Below are 26,271 nucleotides of genomic sequence, written 5' to 3' on the forward strand. Positions count from 1 at the left end.
CGTTTGCAGCTTGCGGAACCAAGTCCTAATAGCTGTTCCATGATAACGCTATACCATATACTCTTAAGTGCATTATGAACCTTGCGGTCAAATGCTAACTTGGGTATAGCATTATCAAAACATGTCGATAAGGTGTCATACGAATTGGAATACTACCCCCTCGCCAATTCTGGCGACGGGGGTAGCATTCCACCCTTCTAGAGGGACACGACATGTATGTAACTGTGAACCCCGGTTAAAGTTAACTCGAGCCTCAGCATCACAAAATGGATGCTGCCACCACAGACACAAGTCTGACCTCCTGCTGCTGCTGGGAGTCCTTCCAGCGAGGGAGGCTCGGACAAAGGGTTTCCAGCCTTGGGAGGTGCTAGCACCACCCCAGACAGGATTTTGTGTATTAGGTAGGACAGGGCTGAAAGGAATGAGACATGCCTGGGGCACACAAGGTGTCCCTGTGCATACTCCGGTCTAAACCAGTTCCTGGGGCACTCCAGCACCAGAGCTGGCACAAGACCGGACAAAGGATAGGGGGTGTAACCACCCCCTCCCTGGTCCCACCCAGGGGAGGGACCTAGTCGTAGTGCAGCCCCCTTTAGCTGAATAAAGGTAGGAGCTGGTCCCATTCCAAATCAGATTAATCTTGACAACTTCCACGAAGAACTCTTGACCTTCGACCTCCTGATCATCAGAAGACTAAAGAATCTCCCCTATGGTCAGGGAGTGACCATCCCGCTTCGCAGGCACCATCAAGCTCCTGTGCGGTTTGCTGCAAGTCCTTCCATCCCGGAATCCGACGACTCGGCTCCACAAGACCCGGACCTCCAGACTCCTCTGACCTCTACCCACATCCACAGCACAGCTGGGACCCGTGGGTGCGACGAGCAACGTGGAGACTGCCATCTTGAGAAACCTGCACAGCGCTTCCAGCACGACCGCCGAGGGATCCTCGAGTGAGTGCATTGGGGTCTGAGAAGCCCCACACCGACGCAGCTCCTGCACCAAAGACCAGCCCCCCAGCATCCACGAAATCTGCGTGGGGCCCTTTTGCCTCGTTGCTGCTCTTCCTGTTGTCTGGTCACTTGCCAGCTGGCCTGTGACCTCTGAGACGACGACCTGAAGATTTCACCACCGCTGGTCTAGTCCCCCAGACTGGCCCTTGCTTCCTTGTAAAGGAGAAGCTCCCCGGACCCTCCTGGTCCGCACCAGACGCCATCTTTGTTTCACCGCGTGGCTTGCATTAGCCAAGGCCTGTTGTCCAGATCGACGACCCGACACCGCCAACAGCAGCAGACTACGTGGGACAGCTCGTGCCTTCAGCCTGGTCATGAAGAACAGCTCCTGGTCAGCGCAGCTACAGAGAGAAGCGACCCTTCCTCCACCTAAACGCGGCGACAGCATCTGGTTCCCTCCTGGTTCCAGCACCGTCACTGGCTAGTGACCGAGACTCTGTCCCCTTCCCTTTCAGGACTTCTGCTTCCTAGTTCCATCCTTGGAACCACCGGACTCCTCCATCTGGCTGCCTGCCAGCAACGCCTTGTTTCAGGCATCACCGGGATCAACGCAGCAAACCCGACACCACTTCAGCCCTATGCACCCGCAGTCTGTGGGTTAGGTAACTAAAGTTTCTAGGTGCTGAAGTCCGTGTTAACTCTCCTAGTGTTCAGGTCCACTGTTTTCCCTCCATCCAGCGGGGTTCGTCCGGAATCCGTAACTTTGTAAACTGTAGTATCCATAGACATTGGTACGCATCCCGCTTGAGAGTTTCCACTCTGCACATGAGTTCCGTGGGCCTCCTGCTCTGTACTTACCTAGACAGTAGCGTAGTCCCAGCGACCCTCTAGCCTCTGGATCTCCTTACAGTACTTTCTTTCCTCGCATTCCATTGTTTTGAGTATATGGTTTGTCGTGCCCCTAAGGCGCACTTGTAAATATTGTGCGAACTCTTATTTCTTTTTAGTATTGTCCTGTGCTTAGCCCTCTGACCTCATAAAGAGTTCAGATGTGTATGTTAGTTAATAAATATTTGTTTATTTTCATAACCTGTGTGGTGTCCTTTCACTTGGTATTCAAGGGGTTATATGTGGTAAAACAGCTGGCTTCACATGCCATTCAGAGTTTAGCCTAAAGACTGCTTTTGTCCACGCTACTAGGATAGCTGGTGTATAAGGTTGACTTACAACCAATCACCATAAGGGTTGTTTGGACTGATACAAGGTGATCACTAGAACTAGTGAGCATCATATATCAGTCCAACTTCTCACACAAACTATCAGCAGTACTTCAGTCAAGCTCCTCCTCTTGGTCTTTATTTCTTTGGAGAGAAGCCTTATGAGCTTTCCCATTACTTGGACCAAAATATTAGAAATTAAGGTTTTCCGGTTGCCCAGGTCCCTTGGGTTTCTATGCTGCGTTTTTTTTTTTTTGCAGTGTCAGTTTTTTGCAAGCTCTCAATGCTTTCAGTTTTCTCGGTTTTCTCTCCCTCTTTCATTTTGGCCCCAGGTGTGCCAGTGCTCTTAGCCCAGTTTTCAGCTTTCAGCTGTCGTTTTGGAGGGTAGACCTGTAGGTGTTATTGACGGGCGAGAGGGATGAGGGCTCCAGGATTTTACTGTTTTTCCTCCCCTCCTTGTCATTCCTACTGGTCTGTAGGCTGGCCCCCTTTTGTTCTGCTGTAGCCGCGAGGTGCACCAAACTCTTTATTTCGGGAGCCGGGAGTCAGACGACACCCACACGCTTTCCACGCAGCTCAGCTGGTTGTGGAACGAAAGGTATTCCGCTTGGCAGGGCTATGGTGATTGCTGCGAGGATTCCTCCCAGCTGCTCAGAGAGGGAATCTGGCCGCAGGGCGGCAGTTGACAGCGTTGACCATGATGGATTGGACTGAGTGAGCTACAGTAGACAATAGCAGTGCCAACACCGGAAGCGGCAGGCTGAACACCTTGCCGCTTCCCGATGGCTCGCACTGGCAGACGAGTGAAACATCGATGTGCAGGTACTGGGGCTGCTCCATTAGATATAATTATTTTCATTTAGGGCCCTGTGGGGGCATATTGAAGTTCTAGCCCGATTCCTATGGGCGCAGCCGGCGGAGCATCGCAGGTGAGCTGCTTACTCAGACGCCATCTTGCCTCCGACCTGTGTTGCAGCCCTGTGACTTCAATGCACCACAGAGTCAGTGTAAACCTTTTCACCTCTCAAGTGGAGGAAGACAGGTTTGTGTCCTATTTGTTTATCCTGTACTAGAAGCCCGCCCCGGCGTTGCCCGGGGCAGAAGGGGGCTGGGGGCAGCATTTTAGGCTTCTGTGCACTCCCGTCCAGGCCCCCGCCCGCCCCGACATTGCCCAGACCGCCTCCCTCCCGCCTCCCTCCCTCCCGCCTCCCGCTTCGCCTTTGCCTTACCTGAGCCGCCACTCCTCCCCGCACTCCGGACTTCACCGCCACTCCTCTTTTAGGCTTCTGTGCACTCCCGCCCGGGCCCCCGCTCGCCCCGACATTGCCCAGACCACCTCCCGCATCCCGCCTCGCCTTTGCCTTACCTGAGCCGCCACTCCTCTCCGCGCTCCGGACTTCACCGCCACTCCTCGCTGTTATTCATCGCTCCTTCACCACCACTCCTCGCCACTCGTCACCGCTCCTCCCCGCCTGTCGTCATCACGAACGTCTAGGTCGCGGTCAGCGCTACGTCGCGGCCGGCGCTAGTTTTAGGGGACTACTTTGTTTTTAAATTTAAAATTTTTAATTTACGGTTTATTTTTATTTTATGTCACCTATGCCCATCTACACACCCTGAGGATTCCAACAATGTATTGGGTGTGTGGATTGGCGCTGTGGTTCCTGAGTTTACCTTGCCAAAAGGTTTCTGTTCTCTCTTTATAATAGTAGTATAGATATCAAGGAATTTGGAAAATCTTTAATGAACTCCATGTGTTGGCACACTTCTCATACCTGCTGTTCGTAATGTGAACTACGTGGTACTTAAGACTCAAACCCTGCTTTTTTGTAAAAGAGACCAAAATTCTGCAGTAGCCAATCAGAGCAGCCTCACCCCATAGAACCTTCCTGAGAGAAGCTCAGAGCCTCAGATTTTCTACCGCACGTTGTGCAAGGGAGTCTCCATTGAGCTCTGCTCAGTTTTCTTCAGTTTTTTCTTGTTATTTCTTCAACTACTTGGATATTTTCTCATCATGTCGGAGAAGAAAGCCCTTTTTAGAGCCTGTGCCACCTGCTCCAAAAAGAGGTTGTTTGTCGAGGACAAACACGAGGATTGTATCTACTGTTTGTATCCGGACCATAAACCAACAGGCTGTCTGATTTGCAGATCCTTCTCAGCAAAGACCTTGAGGGACAGGGAAGGACGTCTCCTCACATGGCTTCAGAAGATGAAGGACCGGAAGGACATTATCTCTTCGGACAGTGAGGGCTCCTCGTCGATGGTGTCATCCAGAAAGTCTCTGAAAAGGGGTAGGTCCCCCCTTTCTACTTCAGACGAGTCCCGTCACAAGGCCTTACCAGGGACCTCTGATAGGTCTGACAGGCCGGCTGCCCAAAAATCTCCTCACCGAGGTGAAAAGGAGAGGCAGGGTAAGCCTGAGGAACAACAACCCTCAAAAAAGGTGAGAAAGACTTCTACAGTCTCTTCACCTCCCTCAGAGAAAGATCGAGGGGTCAAAAAGCCTTCAACCCCTGCTCAGGAGGTCGCTTCAGACAAGAGGCAGAAGTCGTCGACGACTAAACTCTCAGGTACGTCGTCGACGAGTGTTAAAAAGGACAGCTCTGCCAAAGTTGCCTCATCGACGGGCTCGTCGACGACGGCTGTGTCGACGACGCCTACACCGTCGACGGTTTTCAAGGCTCCGGAATCCTGCTCGTCGTCGTCGACGAGAGTGACCATCTCCACGTCGACGACAATGTCTGCAAAGCTGGCGTCGACGGCGGTGTCGACGACGAGAACGACTTCGACGACTATGTCGACGACGCCGGTTACCATGTTGCTGACGACGAGCTCGTCGACGGTCCCGTCGACGATACCACCATCGTCGACGATGAGTTTCACCTCGTCGACGATGCAACCCTCGGCGACGAAGACAGTATCTACGTCTGCACTTCCACTGTCAACACAGACCCAGAAGAGCTTCCCGTCGACGACGGCCTCGTCGACGACGACCTCGTCGACGACGGAATTTGCTGAAAAACATGTTTTTTCGCGGAAAAGGAGGCAAATAACGCCAGAGATGACGTCTCCTCGCCAGGTTCAGAAATTACCACCTAGCCTACTATTAGAAGAGGACTCTGATGAAGAGACTTTCAGTGAATTTGGGCAGGCCTATAGCCCTTCTGACCTCCAGGTTAAGGTTCAGGACGTTAGCTCTGAGGAAGAGCAGATGGAACGACAGCACTATGCTCCAGAGCATTATTATGAGGAGGAGCGCACTACTACCAGGCACATGCCTCCAAAGCAGCCTATGCGTCAGGTACCTGAAGGGATGGTGGCAATACCATCCACTTTAGTGGCGGATTTACAACTTATGTTGCAGGACTACCGGCAACGTTTCCCTGCGCCTCCAGAAACCCAACAAGTGCGTCCCCCGACACCTCCGCCTCAGACATTACGACCTGTGGCAGACCATTCTTTGCCTCCAAGAGAGCGTGCCACTGCGCCGGAAGTGCGCCCACAAGAGGTGGTTCAGGTGCAAGATACTGATGATGACGCTGCGTCTTCAGATGCAGACCAGCAAGCGGATCCTGATCAAGATCAACAGGCGCCGTGGAATACTACTGACCCTATAGATCCGGACAACACCGATCCGGATAACATTACTTCACCTCCAGCGGACGTTGGAGGGTTTCACAACCTGATGGACAGGGCATCCAAAAGATTTGGTCTCCCAGTGACCACGGTTCAATCGGATTTTTTTTATATGACTTTAAAGAACCATTCAGAAAGTCAGTGAGGTCCATCCCGATCATTGAGCATGTCTGGTCTGTGGGCTTGAAGGCTATGCATAATCCGGCCACAGTCCTCCCGGTGCTTCCGAGACTGGAAAAGAAGTACAAGGCACCTGATGGCAGTCCGGCATGTTTGCTTGGCCAACCGAAACCGGATTCGGTCATTTCGCAGGCTGCCCAGAGCAAATCCAAGAATCCTTCTACGCCGATGACTACACCGCCGGATAAGGAGGGCAGGCGCCTAGACAATGTAGGCAAAAGATTTTCAGCTATGGCCAGTCTCCTGGTTAGAGCAGCCAATGCTTTAGCGATTCTGGGACGCTATGATCGGCAAATGTGGTGCGACCTTGCTCCATTTGTAGAAGAACTGCAGGATTCTTCTAAAGAGGAGGTGAAGAAGATTTTGCTAGAAGGGGAACGGGCCTCTTCGGAGGTCATTGATGTGGCAATGGATATAGCAACCACCGCATTCCGAGCACTTGCCGGCTCGGCGGTTCTGCGACGCCAAGGGTGGTTAAAGGCCACATGGTTCAGGCAGGAGGTGCAGAATAAGATCTTGGATCTACCATACGACGGTGAGATGCTGTTTGGCAAGCACGTCGATGAGGCCCTGCAAGGCATCAAAAAGGACACGGATACAGCTAAGTCCTTGGGTACATTGCAGTATCGTAAAGTGCCTTTCAGGGGAGCTAGAGGTAGAGGTTTTTCTTATTGTGGAGGAAATCAAAATCGCTACTCTTCTGGATCTCAGTCCAGCCAGACGTATAAGCCTCAATACTCTCAAAGGGGTTCTTTCTCTCGCCAGCAGCCGAAAGGACGTCAGGGGCAGCAAAGGAGAGACAACACCAGGAAACAATAGCGGCCAGGTGGCTCTTTCCACTGTTCCTGTTCCCTCATTCACATCAGTAGGGGGCAGGATTGCCCATTGCCTAAACAACTGGATGATTATTACATCGGATCAGTGGGTCCTACAGATTGTCAGAGAAGGACACACATTGGAGTTTCAAGACCTTCCTCCAACGAGAGCGCCGGATGCCTTCCCTCCCAAACATCTCAGGCTCCTTCATCTCGAAGCCCACCAACTTTTCACCAAGGGGGCGGTAGAGCCTGTACCCCTTTCGCAGAAGGGGAAAGGGTTCTATTCCAGGTTCTTCCTGGTTCGGAAGACAAAGGACAAGTGGCGTCCAATTTTAGATCTACGGCAGCTCAACACTTATCTCGTGAAGTTGTCCTTCAGGATGGTCACTCTTCAGGACATCCTTCGTCTACTCAATCCAGGGGATTATATGGCGACCCTAGATTTGGAGGACGCCTACTTCCACGTTCCAATTCATCCAACTCACAGGCAATATCTTCGATTTACAGTGGGCAAGAGCCACTTTCAATTCAAAGTACTGCCATTTGGTCTCCGGTCCGCCCCGCGGATCTTCACAAAGATTCTGGCTCCGGTGGCAGCTTTTCTCAGGAAGCAAGCTATTCAAGTGTTTCCATACCTGGACGATTGGCTGCTAAAAGCTCCATCCGTTCTAGAAGCGTCCAGTGCAGTCCGGACATGCAAGGATCTGTTCGAGCGACTAGGTCTTCGACTCAACAGGGAGAAATCGGTTCTATGCCCATCCAAGTCAGCAAGGTTCCTAGGGGCCATCCTGAACACGGACAGTTGCTTAGCCCTTCCATCGGAGGAACGCCAGACCAAACTAATGTGTTCAGCTCGTCTTCTCCAATCTCGAAAGACACTGACAGTTCGCAGGTACAAATCGCTTCTCGGATCGATTTCATCTTGCATTCCTTTAGTTCCGCACTGCAGGCTCAGGATGCGTCCACTACAAGAGCAATTGGACAGACAGTGGCGGCAAGTCACAGGATTCTTCGACGACAAGGTTGTCGTTACCAAGGAAATGAGAAAAGCAGGCAGCTGGTGGCTGCGGAAAGACAATCTTTCCAAGGGTTTATCGTTCCTCCTTCCACCATCTCCCCTTATTGTAACAACGGATGCTTCCATGGAAGGATGGGGAGCGGTCCTCCAAGAGCTAAAGGTCAGCGGTCACTGGAGTCCAGTGCAAAGCAAGTTCCATATCAACCTCCTGGAACTTCTCGCTATCCGTTTGGCTCTTCAAGCTTTTCTTCCGAGGATTCAGAACAGTGCAGTGCTGGTTCGTACGGACAACACTACAGCCATGCACTACATAAACAAACAGGGTGGAACAAGATCCTCCACCCTCTCCAAGGAAGCCCAAACGCTATGGCATTGGTTAATACAGAACAATGTCTCCCTCTCAGCGGAACATCTAGCGGGGACACTCCATATCAGGGCGGACGCTTTGAGTCGTCAGAGAACAGTCTCTCAGGAGTGGGAACTGGATCAAACCGTTCTGGAGGAACTCTTTGCACAATGGGGGACACCATCCATCGACCTGTTTGCGACTCCCCAGAACGCCAAATGCCTGTCCTTCGCAAGCAGGGTTCACCATCGGGAATCCTTGGGGAATGCGCTTTTGATTGCCTGGTCAGGCGCCTTTGTTTACGCCTTTCCTCCCATTCCACTGATTCCGAAGTTGATCAGCAAACTCAAGGTGGAACCGTGCAGGATGATTCTGATCGCTCCAGCATGGCCCAGACAAGTTTGGTACTCGGAACTTCTTCTCCTCTCCCAGGACCAGCCAGTTCTCCTGCATCCTGTTCCAACTTTGCTAACAATGTCTCACGGTCAGGTTCTACATCCGGACTTGAAGTCACTGCGATTGACAGCGTGGCTCCTGAGTTCAGAGAGTTCCAGGGTTTAGATCTCTCAGGGGAATGTAGAGACATTCTGGCTCAGGCTCGAGCCCCTAGTACCAACAAGACCTATCGTGCTAAATGGAAGAGATTCTGTGTTTGGTGCCAGAAGGAAGGTTTACACCCATATACTTCTTCTCCGCACAAACTCCTGCCTTACATACTTTAACTGGCGAAATCTGGATTGGCTCCATCTTCGGTAAAAGTCCATCTGGCAGCCATCTCTACATTCAGACGTTCATCTTCAGGTCCTTCCCTATGGTCAGCGAGGATTGTCAAGCAATTCCTGAAGGGTTTATTCAGGGTCTTTCCTCCAGTCCGGCTGCCACCTCCGGCCTGGCATTTGAATCTGGTTTTGTCATCTCTCATGAAAGCCCCTTTTGAACCTGTTCACAAGTCTGACCTTAAGTTTCTTTCCTGGAAACTGGCTCTTCTCTTGGCCCTGACATCGGCTCGCAGAGTAAGTGAGCTCCAAGCTTTCACGATTGAGGAACCATTTCTCCAGTTTAAGAATAATGTGCTGATTCTACGGACGAATCCTAAGTTTATCCCGAAGGTGCCTTCGGAATTCCACCTAAATGAGCCCGTAGTCTTGAAACCATTCTTTCCAAAGCCTTCTTCACCTGCGGAAAGAACTTTGCACTCTCTGGACATTCACAGATGCCTGAAATTCTACCTGGAGCGAACGAAGCATTTCAGAAAATCTTCACAGCTCTTTGTTTCCTTCAGTGCTCCACGCAAAGGTTGTCCAGTTTCTAAAGCTTGTATTTCCCGTTGGATTTCCAGTGCTATACAATTTTGTCACCAAGCGGCTGGGAAACCTCTGCAGCGAGCAGTTCGTGCTCACTCTACCAGATCCATGGCTTCATCTGCGGCGTTATTCGCAGGAGTCCCTATCAAGGACATTTGCAGGGCGGCAACGTGGAGCAGTGTCCACACCTTCACCCGCCACTACTGTTTGGATTCTTCTGTGAAGGAGGATGCAGCAGTGGGCCAAGCAGTCCTGAGGAATCTTTTCCAATAAGTCGGTGAGCTTTCCTTTCTATCCCGCCTTCCTGTCGCATATTTTGTGTAACTGCATTATTGTCATATTTTATGATCCTGTGTTCTGCTGTTCTTTTCAGAGATGTGTAACATTTTCAGGTTCATGTATGGCAAAATATGCTTTTCTGTTTACTGCTGGTTACTCTGATACAAAGCATGGGAATCTATGAAAGTTCCAATACTGGGGCAAGAAAACAAGTTACTTACCTGTAACTTGGGTTCCCCAGTATTGGTAACTTTCATAGATTCCCATGCGCCCACCCACCTCCCCTGGGAAAGCTCAGTCTTCTGGTCTTGGTGGATAGCTGTTTACAACGGCTACGAAAATCTGAGGCTCTGAGCTTCTCTCAGGAAGGTTCTATGGGGTGAGGCTGCTCTGATTGGCTACTGCAGAATTTTGGTCTCTTTTACAAAAAGAGGTGGATAAGCTACAAAATGAGATGAGGCCTAGGCCTAATTTTTCACTTTGTGCTTACTACTATGGTTTTTTCTATTTACCGAGGCTCCCATTCCGACGACGGGGAATGATACAAAGCATGGGAATCTATGAAAGTTACCAATACTGGGGAACCAAAGTTACAGGTAAGTAACTTGTTTTCTTGAAAAGGTTGCTTTCAGTCCCTCCAAGCACATCAACCCTTTTGTTTCATTCAGAATTTTTGTTACTATACAGTAACAATTATATTAGGGTTACTCTACAGTAACAATTATATTAGGCTAAGTCCTGCTCTTTTTTTCTGACTGTCCATCTGGACCAGAAATCACAATTCTTTTATATGGCTTTTATTGAACGAATATATCAGTCATGAAGATTGTATAGCTAGCTAGCATATATTGAGATATTCATCCGTAACCTGAATATTCCAGAATTATTTGATAATCCTATTGAATTGGGGGTTTCTTGTAAGAATGTTTTAAAGGCTTCCTTTTAATAATGTGCCAAACTCCAAGAATGCAAATCCTATTCAGATTCAATACCTTTATTCTGGTGTCAGTAGCATCCATAAAAATACACACAGCAATAAATAATAGTTGGCTGCAGCAAAAAATGCAGTAGCAAATCATCTCATAACAAAAAGCCACATAGCATTTTATTAAATATACTTCCATACATAATGACTTCTTCAGAATTTGCTTCCAGATTACACAGTATTAGAGGACATCACACAGCTTCACATTAAAGGTAAGATTGACTTCCTTGTATATTAAATTGAGCTGCATTACAATTATTATTTCAGTGACTGCTATTGACTGAAAGGTCTTGGAGCGTGGTGCCAACACACATCCAAAGTCAGTCACTCCTATCAGTGTTTTAAGGGAAGTATTTTGTTCAAACCACTGTATGGCCTCTGAAGAAATTAGGCTTAAGGTCAATGAAGCTGGGTGTGGGGGTCTCTCAGAAAAATGTGCGAGTTGCTTGGTCTTTAGTAGCTCACAACGATTTTCACTGATCAGAAGTAGCTCTCACTACAGGAAAGGTTTGAGACCTGCAGTTCATTTGGCATTTTTATTGTTGGTTTAAATTTGCTGTAGGCCAGGAACGCAGCAGCAGGTGATTGTCCATAATATTGGCACCCCCACACAGTCATCACCCGGTGGCACTGGTTGCGCTGCCCTAGAGCTGGCCCTGTTGGTAGCAGCCCAGTTTACGCAAGGACTTTTAATTTGAACGTCCGCTGTCATTGTGCTTTATTACTGTTAAGGCAGATGTAAAGTGCGGTGGCAGCCGATGTTAAAATCAAAGGTCCTTCCTGCACTGAACTGCTTTCACAGTCATGCAAAGGCAAATATATAGCGCAGTGTAGTGGTCAGCGAAAGGCTTTCACTGATTACTATACTGCGCTATATATTTGCCTTTGCATGACTGTGAAAGCAGTTCAGTGTAGGCAAGCACATTGGATTTAACATTGGCTGCCACTGTGGTAGCTGTCCGTGCCGCCCCTGCAAGGACTTTTTATTTTAACATCTGCTGCCACCACGCTTTATTCCATAATGCAGATGTAAAGTGCAGTGGCAACCAATCTTAAAATCAAAGGTCTTGCATGCACTGAGCCGCTTTCACGGACTACTACGTGAAGGTAAACAAAAGCATGGTAAAGTCAGTGAAAGCGGATTATTGTAGGCAAGGCAAGGACCTTACATTTAACTTCGGGGTGCCACCGTGGTAGCAGCCCAGTGCCTGAAAGGATTTTTAATTTTAACTTCGTCTGCCACTGTGCTCTATCACTGAAGACCGATCTAGAGCACAGTAGCAACCAGCGTAAAAATCAAAGAGCCTTGCGTGCGAGGAGTCGATTTTACTGAATCTGCTCATGCTCGGCCAGGGGCCCCCTTACCTCACAGCTGCTCCAGGAGGACCAAATGGAAAGTAAATGCGAGGTGCGGTGCCAGCCTGGAAAAGACAGGTGGCGTGAGACTTCAAGAAGAACATCATGTTCTTCAGCCCGCCCTGCCCCAGCTAAGCTCACTTTAGCCAATCTGAGTAGCTGGTTTGTGTGAGGGCGGTGCAAGGGCTGAAAGCTATGAAAGACAATGAAGAAATACAAAATAAAATGCTTAAATTACGTTTTAATAATTGGAGCAGTCGTGAGCTACTCTCAGGGGGCCGGCGAGCTACCAGTAGCTCGCGATCGACCGGTTGGAGACTCCTGCTTTACATAGTAAAACTTGCCAAAACATGGATTGTTTTACACAATCAAACGTCAGACAAGTCCATAAACGCAAAATATAGCAATGTATACTTGGCTGTTGTGCACTTGCCTAACATTAAATTTAAATTCAGGTATCGCTTGTTTGCACCTATGCGGTTTCTGAACCCATATTGGCACAGATGTAAGATTGCCCTTTCTCTGGCCCACTCCTTAATCCTTGTAGGAGAGTAGGGTCTGCTTTCCTAGGGTCACCCCACTTTTTTGCTTTTTGCTTCACTGGTTTTCGACTTAATGTGGCTGTGGACCTGCTAATCAGACCCACAGCCCAGCTGCTCGCTCTCTAAATTCACTACAATGTACTTTAGGTGCATTACCAATTGGATACTGGGTCACCTTATTGGCCCCTGTACAGTGTACTATAGGTACCCAGGGCATAGGTGCATCCAAGGCCTACCAGGGGCTGCAGTATGTATTATGCCACCCCTGGCTGGCTATTCACATTGACACAACTGGCTGATCACTCAGCTGGGGCAAGGTCGTGTAATCGACCCTTGCTTAGATTTAGTATACCTATATCTAACCTAATATCTAGACACATATACACCTATACGTCACTCCTATGGCAGGCCTTAACAATCCTGGAGGCAGAGTGCTTGGTTTTATGTGAGATGGTGCTCTAGCATGAGCTGAGCCTGTCTGCAGCTTTCGGAACCATGTCCTTATAGCTGTTCTAGGATATTGCCATACCATATACTCTTAAGTGCATTATGAACCTTGCGGTTAAATGCTAACTCTGGTTTGGCTTTATCAAAACATGTCGAGTAAGGCGTCATACGATTTGGAATACTACCCCCTCGCCAGTTCTGGCGACGGGGGTAGCATTCCACCCTTCTACAGGGAGAAGACATGTTGTTCCTACTATTCCCGGTTAAAGTTAACTAGAGCCTCAGCATCACAAAATGGATGCTGCTGCCACAAACACAAGTCTGACCTCCTGCTGCTGGGAGTCCTTCCAGCGAGGGAGGCTTAGACAATAGCTTTCCTGTCTTGGGAGGTGCTAGCACCACCCCAAACGGGCTTTTTTGTATTGGGGCTGGGTGGGCTGCAAGAAATGAGACACTGCCTGGAGCACACAAGGTGTCCCATGCATGGTCCAGTCCAAACTGGTGCTGGGGCACTCCAGCCTCAGCTCTGGCGCGAAACTCCCATAGGAGGGACCTAGCAGGTAATCCAGCTCCTAGATTTGGTATATAGGTAGGAGCTGAGTCCCAAGACTTTAGATTAATCCTGACAAACTCTGAAACGAAACTCTGGACCTTCGACGATCTACTTTGCAAGAAGACGACTGAAGAATCTCCCTTGTGGTCAAGGAATGACCACCCTGCACAGGCAGGCACCATCCAGCGATTATTGGCTTGCTTTGTCGACGCCTCCCGCTGGAGCCATAGCACAGAGCCTGAAAAGAACCGGACTTCCAGACATCCAACAGCCCGATCCACAGTCCCAGCAAAGCTGAGACCCGTGGAGGCGACGAGAGCCGTGGGACCGGCCATCTTGAAAAGTCTGTGACTTGCTAATTGTGCAGCACCTGAGGCACCCTCAAAGCTGTGCATTGGGGATTGAGAAGCCCCAGCCCCGAGCATCATCTGCACCAAAGATCAGCCCTACACACTCCACGAGTTCTGCGCGGGGCCCTTCTGCATTTTCCTGCTCGCCGCGTCTGCCCGGTCACTAGCCCGTTGGCTAGTGGCCATCTTGGCGACAAACCTTTGAATTTACACCGCTGGTCTGGTTGCTCCAGACTGACACTTGCTTCCCTCAAAAGAAGCAGCCCCTCAGACCTTGCTGGTCTGAGTAAGAAGCCAACTTGGTTTCCTGCGTGGATTGCCTTTGCCAAGGCTTGTTGACTCCAATCCTGAAGCCGACACCGCTGACAGCGAGAGCCTTCGTGGGACAGTCCGTGCCTGACTCCTGGTCGTCGTCGACGCCTCCTGGTCCACGTGGCTGCAGAGACAAGCTTCACGACAGCACCTGATTGCTTCACGACATCGCCTGGTTCCTTCCTGGTCACTGGCTGGTGACCCAGACTCTGTCCCCTCTGCTTTCAGGTCCTCTTCATCTTCGATCCACCGGACACTTCTCTCCTGGTCGCCTGCAGCATCTTTCTTCCAGGCTCCATAGGATTAGACGACGAACCCCGCCACACTTTGACACCTATGCACCTGCACCCTGTGGGTGAGGTAATGCGAGTACTTTGGTGCTCCTGTGGGTATCAACTATCCAACTGTCTAGGTTTCAAGTAACTTTCACCGAGTCCAGTCAGAAGTACCCTAAAAGAACTAGTTTGTAACTTCTACGTTCCCATTCATTCTCTATGGTAACATGCGTGTGTGATTAGACACTGCACACGCCTCCCATGGGTCTCCTGCTTCCCAACTCTTGGTAGCTCAGCCTAGCCCCAGGCCTATTCACTTTTCGTGTAGTGGTCCCTTATACCACTTTTTTAGTATATGGTTTAGCGTGCCCCTAGGGCCCTACTATGTTTTGTGCAACTTAATGTATTTTTTATTGAATATCTTGTATTGTGCTTGTGCCTCAGACCTCATAAAGAGTTCAGAGGGTTTATTTAGTAATAAATAACATATATATTTTCTATATATCCTGTTTAGTGTCCTTTCATTTGGTATTAAAGGGGTTACATATGGTAAAACAGCTGGCTTCACATGCCCTCTTGTGTTTAGCTTAAGACTGCTTAGTCCATGCTTCCCCTAGGATAGCTGGTCTATAAGGTTGACTTTACAACCATCACCATAAGGGTTGTTTGGACTGGTGCAAGGTGCTCACTACAATAGTGAACATCATATACCAGGCCAACTTCTCACAATCCATTATAAAGGACTCTAAGATTTTGATTGTGGTATTGATGAGGGAAATAGGTCAATGACAGCTAGGCTATGACCGGTCACCTTTTTTAAATATTGGCACAATATTTGAAGTTTTCTACAAATTAGGTGCCAGGGCATGTACAACATTATTGAAAAAATTTCCAAATAGCTGAGCCCAAATTTCAATGTTACACTTCATTAGGTCAATTGGCTCTCCGTCCGAAGCCTTGCCACTCTGTTGGATGGAGGTCTCAGATTCACACAGGATAACGTGAATTCCCTGGCAGTTACTAAAATTCACCCAGTGCTGAGTGGTCGATGTTGTAACGGAGTATATTTTGAAGAAATGAGCCTCCCATACCTCACTAGTAATATGACCGCTAATTGAGGATGCACTTTGCTTTAGGTTTCTCATAGCAGTTACATTGGACCAAAATGATTTGCTGTCTTCTTGGATGCTGCTTGAGCGAATGAGTCCCATTGCTGTGTGATGACCTCTCTCCTTTGCTTTGCGTTGACTTTTTTTTACTACTTGCGTAATGCAACTAGTACCTAGGTTTGGTGACAAGCGCCCTATATAGAGAACGGTTAGCTGCCAAACAATCATTGTTGAACCCTCTCAGTGGCGTATGTGCAGATAGATCTAGGGGGTTTCATAAGGGTTTTTTTGTATTTGAACACAGGGCATTAAAGGATCTAGTTACCCGATCTTGGGCAGCCTCTTCCATCAAGCAATTCTTGACCAGCACCTTGTTCTCCTTTATTGTTCCTAGGAGCTAGGCTGGATCTTGGAGATTCCACTTCAGTCTAAGTATCATCTGTAAATGGCGGCAATTTTCTAACCCTTTTATCTACCTTAAGTTTTACCCGAGAGGTTACTATCCAGACTAAAGCCCCGTGAGCCCAATGGGTGTTGCGTGCCTGTCCTGGTGTGTACTTTGTATTTTTTCTCTGCGCACCTTCTAAGACATTTCACTATACATGAAGATAAATGTGTTGGGTCTTCCTCTTATTATCAAACTTGTATCATGTAAATAACTCATTTATATTTATGCTCAATATATGGTCATGTCTGTATTCAATTTAAGCGGATTTCAGGTTTAATTTTAATGATTGTTTTTACAGCAAACCACACTACAAATGTAACTACTGCTGCTCCTACTGCTGCACCAACAATCACCACTAATACTACAACAACTACAGGTAACCCATTCTAATTTCTTGACATTAAAGCTTTTGTAATCGTGGACAAGAGTGGTTCTCCTTTTGGATCTTCGTTGTTAGAGATGAGCACTGAATTATACTACCAGTTTGTAGATCCTGGAGCGTTTAAAAAAATATAGAATGCTTTTATTTAAAAGAAAAAAAATCCTTTGTTTTTAAAGAATAATAAGATTCTAAAACTGCATACTAAAGGTTATATTTGTCAAATTTGGACCACTTTAATAAAAAAAAATTACCAATATACCTAAAAACAGCCACTAGAGTAAACATAGTGACTTGAAAACACTTTCACAAACTCATATATTATATATATATATATTTTTTAAGGAGATTTAATGTAGCCTGTGAGGCCTGCTTCTCCTTTATGGGCTTGCATACATCCACCATTTCACCATGCCCTGCAGGCTGACGAGCATGTTCTTTTATCCAGTTACTGCTGAGGATCCTAGAGTACTGATTTCTTTTTGAAAACCTTTCCAAAACTTATAAACACAACTTCATGTTAAGTCTTTACAACTTTTCTAATTCTGAAAAAGAAATCTTGTACTTCACAAAATGCCATCCTTTTGTGACGTGTCCGAAATGTGGGAAGAAAAAGGCCCAAACCGCACCCTCATGCTGTCTGTATTTTCTGCCTACCTATTATTCATTCATCGTCTAGACCTGTGACTTTTATAAAAAGTTGTCCAGAAGAACTTGAAAACATGATCTTCAGGAGGGAACTGCGCAGATGTTGAGATGTGTCTGGAAGAGCGGAGGGATGTGTATAGGCAACTTCTCTACCTCCATACTTTTAACCGTTCCTTGGACCACATGCGGGGTAGGTCCAGGGAGATAATCCTGCAAGACGCAACTAACTTGGACCACTTGATGTCCGAGGTAGGGTCAGTCACAGCTTGCTTGCTGTCGAGGGCTAGCTCGATATCATGGAGGAGTAGGTCGATTTTGAGAACAAGACTGTCTATGTCGAAGGCTGTCTTGACATGGAAAGAAACAAGAAATTCAATGTTAGGATTCCTCACAAAGTTAATTTTTCCATCTTCCTTTTAAGTGCATCCATAGGTTAAAGAAGTGAAGGATTTCTCTCTGACTTATTCACCATCCAAGGAAAATTCACCAGCAGTAACCCTTTTCTCAGTCTCCGTGCAAACATCAGAGCATGTGGCTCTCTAGTTTCGCATTTTGTCACACTGGTGTCTTCTGGGCATCCGATGTCTTCTTAATCTACCCTTCTAATAGTGCTGTAAGTTACTCTTCTGGTGTTAACTCCACTGTCTGTGCCTCCGCTTCCTATGGATACTCTGGTGACACCAGTTAGGATTCTGAGACTTAGAAGGCGCTCTAGAAGCCTGAGTAGGCGTGCCATACACATGGATAGTCTGCTTCACAACATTACTCTTGGCCAGTGTGTTCTAGATTAACTTGTTAAAGGGTAAATAAGACACACCAGATCTTCTCATCGCACCTACTTGTTCGCCATTCTTTCGTCAGTACTCACCAACCATTTTGTATTCTCCACAGACTAGGGGCTCTCCCATGGATGACATTACCACCTTTACTGAGGTCTAGGTGAGAGATGGAGATAAACTCAGAATACCAATGGTCGAACCAAAGACTTCAGTCTTTTTTGAACCATCATTCCTCAGCTCGGCCCTTACTGCCTTTGGTTCAAAGTCCTCTTGATTTGGAGGTACACTTGTTTCTGGTTCCAGATTCAATTAAATCTGCTCCAGCACGCTTACAAATGAACAAGGCTCCAATCTGGACCCTCATCTTGCATGCAGCCAGTCTGCCTGATTCCATCAGGCAATGCCAAGAAAACACCATTTCCACTGCACCACCTTCTATTGTTCCTCCTTTGAAGGAATGTGAGAAAACGGATTCGGGCAGAAGAATGTTTTGTGCAACTGCCTTACTCTGGCTGGAAGAGGTATTTATCTCTGGGAGGATCCTCAGCATTTTCAAGAACAGCTGCCTCAACAAGTAAGACCAGACTTCTGAACGGTTCTTCAGCAGGATATGATGGTATCCAATTAAGTGATTAGTACTGCTTTTTGATTCTATTGACTGTGCTGCTTTTGCTACTGTCACAGACTAGCCCTTTGTTGATCTGAATGGCTTTTCCTGAGAGGATTAAAACAAGAGGCTCAACAAAGGATTTTTAAACATACCATTTTCAGGTAACACTGTTTTTGGCTCAACCTGACCACGAAATGCAGCACATAAAATCTGAATTGGAGTCACTTAAAGCAGCTGTCCTAGAGAAGCTTAAGGAGCACAGGAGATGGTCATAAAAAACTTACAAGTGGTGTTTCCATCAGAGAGCTCAATTACCTCAGTCTTCGCAAAAGTGCCACCAGCAAAAAGAGCATCAGAAGCCCTTTGAGACTTGGAAGACCGTGAATGGCAAAGGCAGCCAACCAACATCAGCTGCTGCTGGAAAACCCTTCATATAGTGACTCCTCTTCCCCACCTGCCCCCCTCTTCCATTTGCCTTTTCAATGGGGGCCGGGAGGAGGGAGAATATCAGCAGTCATCTGTGAGTGGAGGGGGAGAAAATGGCAAATGGGTGTTAACAACTTAGAACCATCTAAAGTTGCTTTGTTTGGAAGTCAGCACCCTCCTGATCAAAGAAGCAGGGGAACTGGTCCCTCTGGAACCAGAAAGTTACATAAGTAAATTCTTTACCTTACGGTGCAAAGAAAGGGCCAAAACTGTAATACTGTCCAATCCTATACCTCAGGACAACAGATCTATTGAGAAATACGTTTCATATGGTGGTCCTTCACCAGGTATATTCCCCAACTCCATCTGGTGGAGTGGATATGTGCACTAAATACCCAGCAGCCTTACATTCATAGCTACATCATTCGGAAACACCGGAAATTCTTGATTTTTGGTGGGCATTCTCATTACCATTACCAAAACAAAGTAATACCTTTTGTCTTGAAGTCTGCCCCACAATTGATTTTAAAGTGCAAGGCAGTGGTTGTAGCAAACACAACGAGATGATGGACAGAGTGCAGACACAGTTCAAACACTCACCCTCAGGCAAGAGATCTGGTTTTAATGCGCCGTTTTTTTGCTCACTATGCCTCCCAGTTTGGACCCAGCCATATGCAAATCAGACTTGACCCTGCTCCTCATGGGAACAGTCCAGCCCGACCTGCCAGGTCAGGGTCTCCCTGGACCGGAAACCAGCATTCTGGGACCGGTTTCAGGGTTTCACCCCCCATCAGCCAGGCTAGCTTGAATCCAGTGGCACAGTGAGCAAGGGACCCACGTCTGGGGATACCCTTGGCCACTTAGGCCGAACATAGTAAACACAACAAGATGATGGACAGTGTGCTGACACTTTTCAACCACTCACCCCTAGTCACAAGATCTGGGTTTAATCCATCGTTCTTTTGCTCACTATGCCACACCGGTTTGGACCCAGCCATATGCAAATAAGTTGTGACCCTGCACACCTCCTTAAGAATGTGAATCTGTCTATCCATAGTTAGACTGGCATATAAAAGCATTAAGTGCCTTCTTGCACTTCCGCTGTTTATAAATGGCTTAGTTATGTTAATGCTGGTATAGATTTTTGCATGTTAAATCTTTTGCCCCCTGGGTAAGTACTAATTGTTTGGGCATTTCACATGTGTGATCATATCAAATTTGGCAGTTTGTTGCAGCCTTCACCAATTTGTTGTCTGGTAATATTCACTATGCTTCTCTAATTCGCATTACACCAGACCACCGGATTTCTTCCTTTGCTAATTCATATTCATTCGTTGTTTCAGATGTTCCTCATATCATTTATGTCCTGATAAGATGTTCATTTTAAACTACGAAGGCAAATGGACTACTATTGATAATTTAATTTGCTTTGTTTTTTATTAGAAACACACATGCACTTTTGTAACAGAACTTGTTCAATTTCTATTTTCTGCAGTTCTTTTTCACCGGAGACATATTGCACATGATTTCATTAAGATCCGTGAATGTAACTTTTTAATGATTTTCTGTTTTGGATATTAATCAATACAATACATGTTTTCAGAAATCTTTATGCTGGTCTTAATGGTGACCGCATTAACTGCAGATGGCTATCTAGCCATTTAAACCATGTATTGATTTTTCTAAGTGATACCTACGAGTGCCATTGTTTTGTTTAACTATCTATACCGTGGCCTCTAGGGTTTATGGGTAGCTCTTTTAGCCTAATAAGATCAACAGATTGAATAGTGTTATGATGTGATTTATTTTCCTCCATTGGGAATGGAATCACATGGAATTTATTCTTAAAGCAGAACTGGTTAAAAGAGGGAAAGCAATCTTGACACTATGGATATCTGCAAGATTTTGCTTGGTCAATAGTTTTCACTACCCTTTTAAGCTATTAATGCTTAAAAAGTGTATGTTTGGAAGTAGAATGTTAAGAGTAGTAGAAGCCAATTAAGGTTGAATTTGAATTCATCCCTGTATGTTGGAAGCATTTATCTGTTCTAATTGAACTAATCTTTTTGTCTTCCATATATTGTTTCTAAAAATATTTTGCAGATTTGTCTTGGTTCATAACTTAGTCCTTATTTAGTTTTCTTCGAATCTCTCTCTCAGAAAACTACTTGCACAGAAGAATGTGTGTAATATTTTGATTTTCTGACTGTCCACTTAAGGTGATTTAATTGCTCAGAAAATTGTTATGCCTTATACTATAAAAATAAGAAAGTTGACATGATGGCATCTCTTACTCTGATAAACGTGGACACTAAAATACTCATTAAAATTATTGCAAGAAGGTTGTGCTTTTGACTAACCTAATTCTGCCCGAACAGGTAGGATTCATTCTCGGCTGCAGCCCACACAATCTCTGCACCATATTCGCTCTATCTGTGCTCTGAACCGAAATCTGTGACTGTTAAAGACTGCTAGTCTAGTCTTGCATGTAGGAATTAAAGGATGGATAGTGCTACTCTACGTCATGCCCCAGACATTTCTCTGAATCATTGAGTTGGGTAGCAATGGATATTGTTATTTGTGCGCCAAGAAACCGGAGACTTGGGTGAATGGATGCTTTACAAATGTTTTGTTATTGTCCTGTGCAGAATAGGATTTTAAATTTTGTGGACTATTTCATTTTACTGCCTCTGTCTATTGCAGGACATGTGACCCATACTAAAATAATCATTTCTGATAGATACATCTGCCAGTGGATTCCTCACCTTGTGAATATCCCCTTGCGTCAGCAACATTAGGAAATTATTTTCATAGCTTCGCGCCGACGTGGACTTGGACGTCATAGAGACACGGCATCGCACGCGACTCCGCTGACGTCACCAACGCCCATAATAGGCCCACGCCGGCGTGATGACATCAGCTCCCTTTTTTCCGCGTCGTCAACGCCAACGGTTTCGTGTTTCTCAGTAGCCAACTGGTGACTTTGTTACCTTATTATTCACTTTCTGCTTCTATGTTTCTCATTTCTTCACGATGTCGACAAAAAAGACCGGCTTCAAGCCCTGCAGGGAGTGCGGGAAAATGATGTCCATTACTGACCCGCACGAGGACTGTATTTAGTGTTTGAGCTCTGATCACGATGTGGATGGATGTTCATCTTGTCGTAAGATGAATCCGAAGGCCCTGAGAGAAAGAGAGATCAAACTCCTGGTAGCGAAGCTGAAGGTTGGCAAGGGAAAATCTTCGAGGTCTCGCTCTCGAAGGGCGAGATCGAGATCGAAATCAAGATCAAGGTCTCAAGAGGAGTCTTCTTCGAGGTCCGCTTCAGACCATGCTTCGAAGTAGAGGAGGAGAAATTAGAAGAAGAAACATGAGTCCCGATGTCGTTCCGGTAAGGAGTCTGGCTCGAGGTCTCCGAAGAAGGTACGTTCCAAGATGGTTACGCTTGATATCTCGGATCATGAAGGTGAGGCCTCGCCTTCGGAGTCGCGGGTTCAGTCGCCAGCTCCGAATCAGTCTCCGGTGCCGTCCCCGGCCCGAGATGAGGAATAAGTTCATGTGGATGTAGAATCTGCGCCTGTCAAAGAGCCGACTCCGAACACTCCTCAAGATCAGCCTGAGGGTTTTCAACCACCTTTCACAGCCCCAGGCCAGGACCCATCAGCGTTTTTAAACACAATGTATGGTGTCTTTACAAGGGCGTGGTACCCCTCTGTCGCACCTTTGGGTCCCATGGGTCCTCTGGCCTTCAATTTAGGAGTCCCTCACTCCTATCCTCCTGCTCCTTTCATGCCATTTATGCCGGCTCCGACGTCGCCATGGCAATACCCGGCTCGGCCTTGGTCGACGACGCTGGTTCCGACGTCGCCTGCTCCATATCGACCTCAAGAGCATCCCACTGGGCCATCGGATTCGATACCAGCATCGATCCCGACTCAGTCAGAGCTGTTGGTGGATCAGACTACGAAGCATGTGAAGGAGAGGTCCAGAAGGGAAGCACAACGCCTTTTGGAAGAGCAAAGGTATATAGAGTCACATCCTGATATGGAGGAAGGTGAACTGGAGGAGGACTGTTTTGAGGACCTGGCTGACGCTGGTAGCCTAGATTTCTCTTGCTAATAATCCATCCGGCACTCTTGTTTTCATGTAATTAAGTATATTTCTCAGTATTTTGTTTGTGTGCTCATCCTACCTAGTGTGCTGTCTAAACACACTGTTCTGGATACTGTAATTGGAGGAAAACTATTTTACCGGTTTCAGAGGTGGTGCGCACTGTGATACAGACCAGGTGGGTCTTAATCCTTTATATTCTTGTTCAAAATAATTTGATCTAAATCCAAAGATTGTTTCAAACCATGTTAGTTTATTCATTCATTTCTTTTCTCTATGATTTTTCTTTCTGAACTTTCTGTTTGTGATTTTCACATCATCACGAAACACAATTTATATCTCCCCAATGCATTTCGGGTCATCTGGGACCCTTCCTCAGGGGTCTAAATTGAAACAAACAAGGAAAATATTATGAGCCGTCCGGCCTGATAATCTAACAAGTATTACTAAACATTTTGAATGCTCAACATCATTAAACGTTTTCTACTGATGGTGCGCTGCTAATATATCGGTGAACAACATCTCATATGCATCTGATATAATCTCATTCGATACTGGTTGAATTGAAAGTCTCTGTTAGGACTCTACCCTACTTATGACCAAAAAACTCAAATAGGTAAAAAACTGATTCGAGAGCAAGTTTAACATGCGGTCGAACTCTTTCCGGTGACACAATTCTATCCAATATCTGCCAATTGATAATTTAAGCATGCCTAAACTTGAGTTTTAAAACCTAATGCCAAACATAGCGCGTTGAATTTCTACGCATTAACTGTTCGGTTACGGCGCGGAAATCTACTTACACATTTGTGGTGTTTCAGCATGTCCCGTTCCTTTAGCCAATGGGACATCAACTAACTGGCCCTAGAGCCCTGAATCTTAAATACGCGTTCTCATTGGCTTAAGTTGCGATCACGTGATCGCGATGTTCTAAACTCGAAATATATCAAAATAACTACACAAGATCTATTCGGAAATGGGAACAATACTTTACATAAGCTTAATTTAACTGTGGCGTAATTTCATCTTGAATGAAACGAAAAAATGCAAAAGAAAAAATTTGTGTAACAATTGACTCTTAAAATTGAAAACTCGGTGTCAATGAAAGGTCAATCACATTAACAAATGAACACAAATCTTCAATAATTAAAATGAACAATACTTTTGGTCATATGTGAGTGTTCTGAAATTGTTTTTAGGTCGGCCATCTTGGAATGGGTTGTAGAGGCCAAAGTTGAACGCAGGAACCCAAAAGCGAACTCTCTTGTCAATGATTATGAATAATTATAGAAAACATGATAGTTCGATACTGTCATTCAAACCTTGTGGTTGTAGACTGGCCATTTTGCAAATCCAGAAGTACTCGGCTCTCAATCTCTGTTTGTGGGTCTCTGTCTGGTTGCGGTTTAATTACCTCAAGAATAGTGAATCTTAACTGTGAAATATTGTGACCCACTTCTGTCCAATGTGTGACTAATAAAGATTTTTGTTTTTTTAGACGAATGTTACTCTTGTGTTCCGATATTCTTATCTTAATTTTTCGCTCAGTCTGACCTATATACAATTTGCCACAGGGGCACTTTATTCCATAGATGACGCCTTTAGTGTCACAAGTACTTCTATGGTGTAATGTGATCTTTTTCCCTGTCATGGGATGAGTGAAAGTTTGACCAACCATGACATTATTACAATGTGTACAGTTTTCACATTTTTGCATTCCTTTAAACTGCGTGACTGTGCTCTTTAACTGTTGCTTCTTCAGAAGTTCTTTAAGATTGTTTGATCTGCTGTAAGCAAATGTTATTTTGTCAGCAAACAACGGTTGTAAGTCAGGTTCTTGAGTGATTAAAGGCCAGTGTTTTCTCATGATATTTATTTTTGTCGTTTGTGTAGAGTATTTCAACATGCATACAGTCTTTTTTGTGATGCTATTTTCTCTTCTTTAACAATGATTCTCTGCTCATTGCCATGACTCTTTTCGTAGATTCTTCCCATAAGGTTTTTGGATAACCACGTTCTAGGTATTTCTGGATCTGATTGTTGAATGTAGTGGGAAGATCTTAGGATCCAAAGTAATCCTTTTTTGTCTGATGAACTGAGATAAAGGCAAGTGATTTTTCAAAGAGTGATGATGAAAGCTACTATAGTGAAGGCCACTATTTCTGTCTGTTTCTTTTTTGTGTTCTCTTGTTTAGTTTTCCATCGTCAATGGTGATTTTAACATCTAAGAATGCCAATTCTTGTTTATCCATGATGTAAGTGAATTTTATTCGTTCATGCTGTGAATTCAGGATGTGAATGTTACTGACCAATTTCTGACCCATTTCTCTTGTTTGCCTCTCCAAATAATAAAGAGATCACGAATTTTTTGTGTGCATTTTTTCGTTTCATTCAAGAGGAAATTACGCCACAGTTAAATAAAGCTTATGTAAAGTATTTTTCCCATTTCCAAATAGATCTTGTGTAGTTATTTTGATATATTTCGAGTTTAGAACATCGCGATCACGTGATCGCAACTTAAGCCAATGAGAACGCCTATTTAAGATTCAGGGCTCTAGGGCCAGTTAGTTGATCTCCCATTGGCTAAAGGAACGGGACATGCTGAAACACCACAAATGTGTAAGTAAATTTCCGCGCCGTAACCGAACAGTTAATGCGTAGAAATTCAACGCGCTATGTTTGGCATTAGGTTTTAAAACTCAAGTTTAGGCATGCTTAAATTAATAAGTGGCGGATATTGGATAGAATTGTGTCACCGGAAAGAGTAAGACCGTATGTTAAACTTGCTTTCGAATCAGTTTTGAACCTATTTTTAGTTTTTTGGTCATATGTAAGGTAGAGTCCTAACAGACTTTCAATTCAACCAGTATCGAATGAGATTATATGAGATGCATATGAGATGTTGTTCACCGATATATTAGCAGCGCACCATCAATAGAAAACGTTTAATGATGAGCATTCAAAATGTTTAGTAATGTGTGTTAGATTATCAGGCAGGACGGCTCATATTTTCCTTGTTTGTTTCAATTTAGACCCCTGAGGAAGGGTCCCAGATGACCCGAAATGCATTGGGGAGATATAAATTGTGTTTTGTGATGATGTGAAAATCACGAACAAAGTTCAGAAAGAAAAATCATAGAGAAAAGAAATGCATGCATGAATAAACTAACATGGTTTGAAACAATCTTTGGATT

At 45.8% G+C, this 26,271-nt stretch overlaps 1 protein-coding gene across 1 annotated transcript in view; it reads left to right on the forward strand.

Moving 5' to 3' along the window:
• The window catches only part of CD164 (CD164 molecule), a 255,457-nt gene that overhangs the window by 201,731 nt on the left and 27,455 nt on the right, over positions 1-26,271 (forward strand). The window contains exon 5 of the mRNA XM_086926673.1: positions 16,424-16,501. Coding sequence (XP_086782799.1) covers positions 16,424-16,501 — 78 coding nt within the window. The remainder of the gene's footprint in view (positions 1-16,423; positions 16,502-26,271) is intronic.

This window comes from Lissotriton vulgaris, chromosome 6, assembly GCF_964263255.1.
Source record: "Lissotriton vulgaris chromosome 6, aLisVul1.2, whole genome shotgun sequence".
Lineage (NCBI taxonomy): Eukaryota > Metazoa > Chordata > Amphibia > Caudata > Salamandridae > Lissotriton > Lissotriton vulgaris.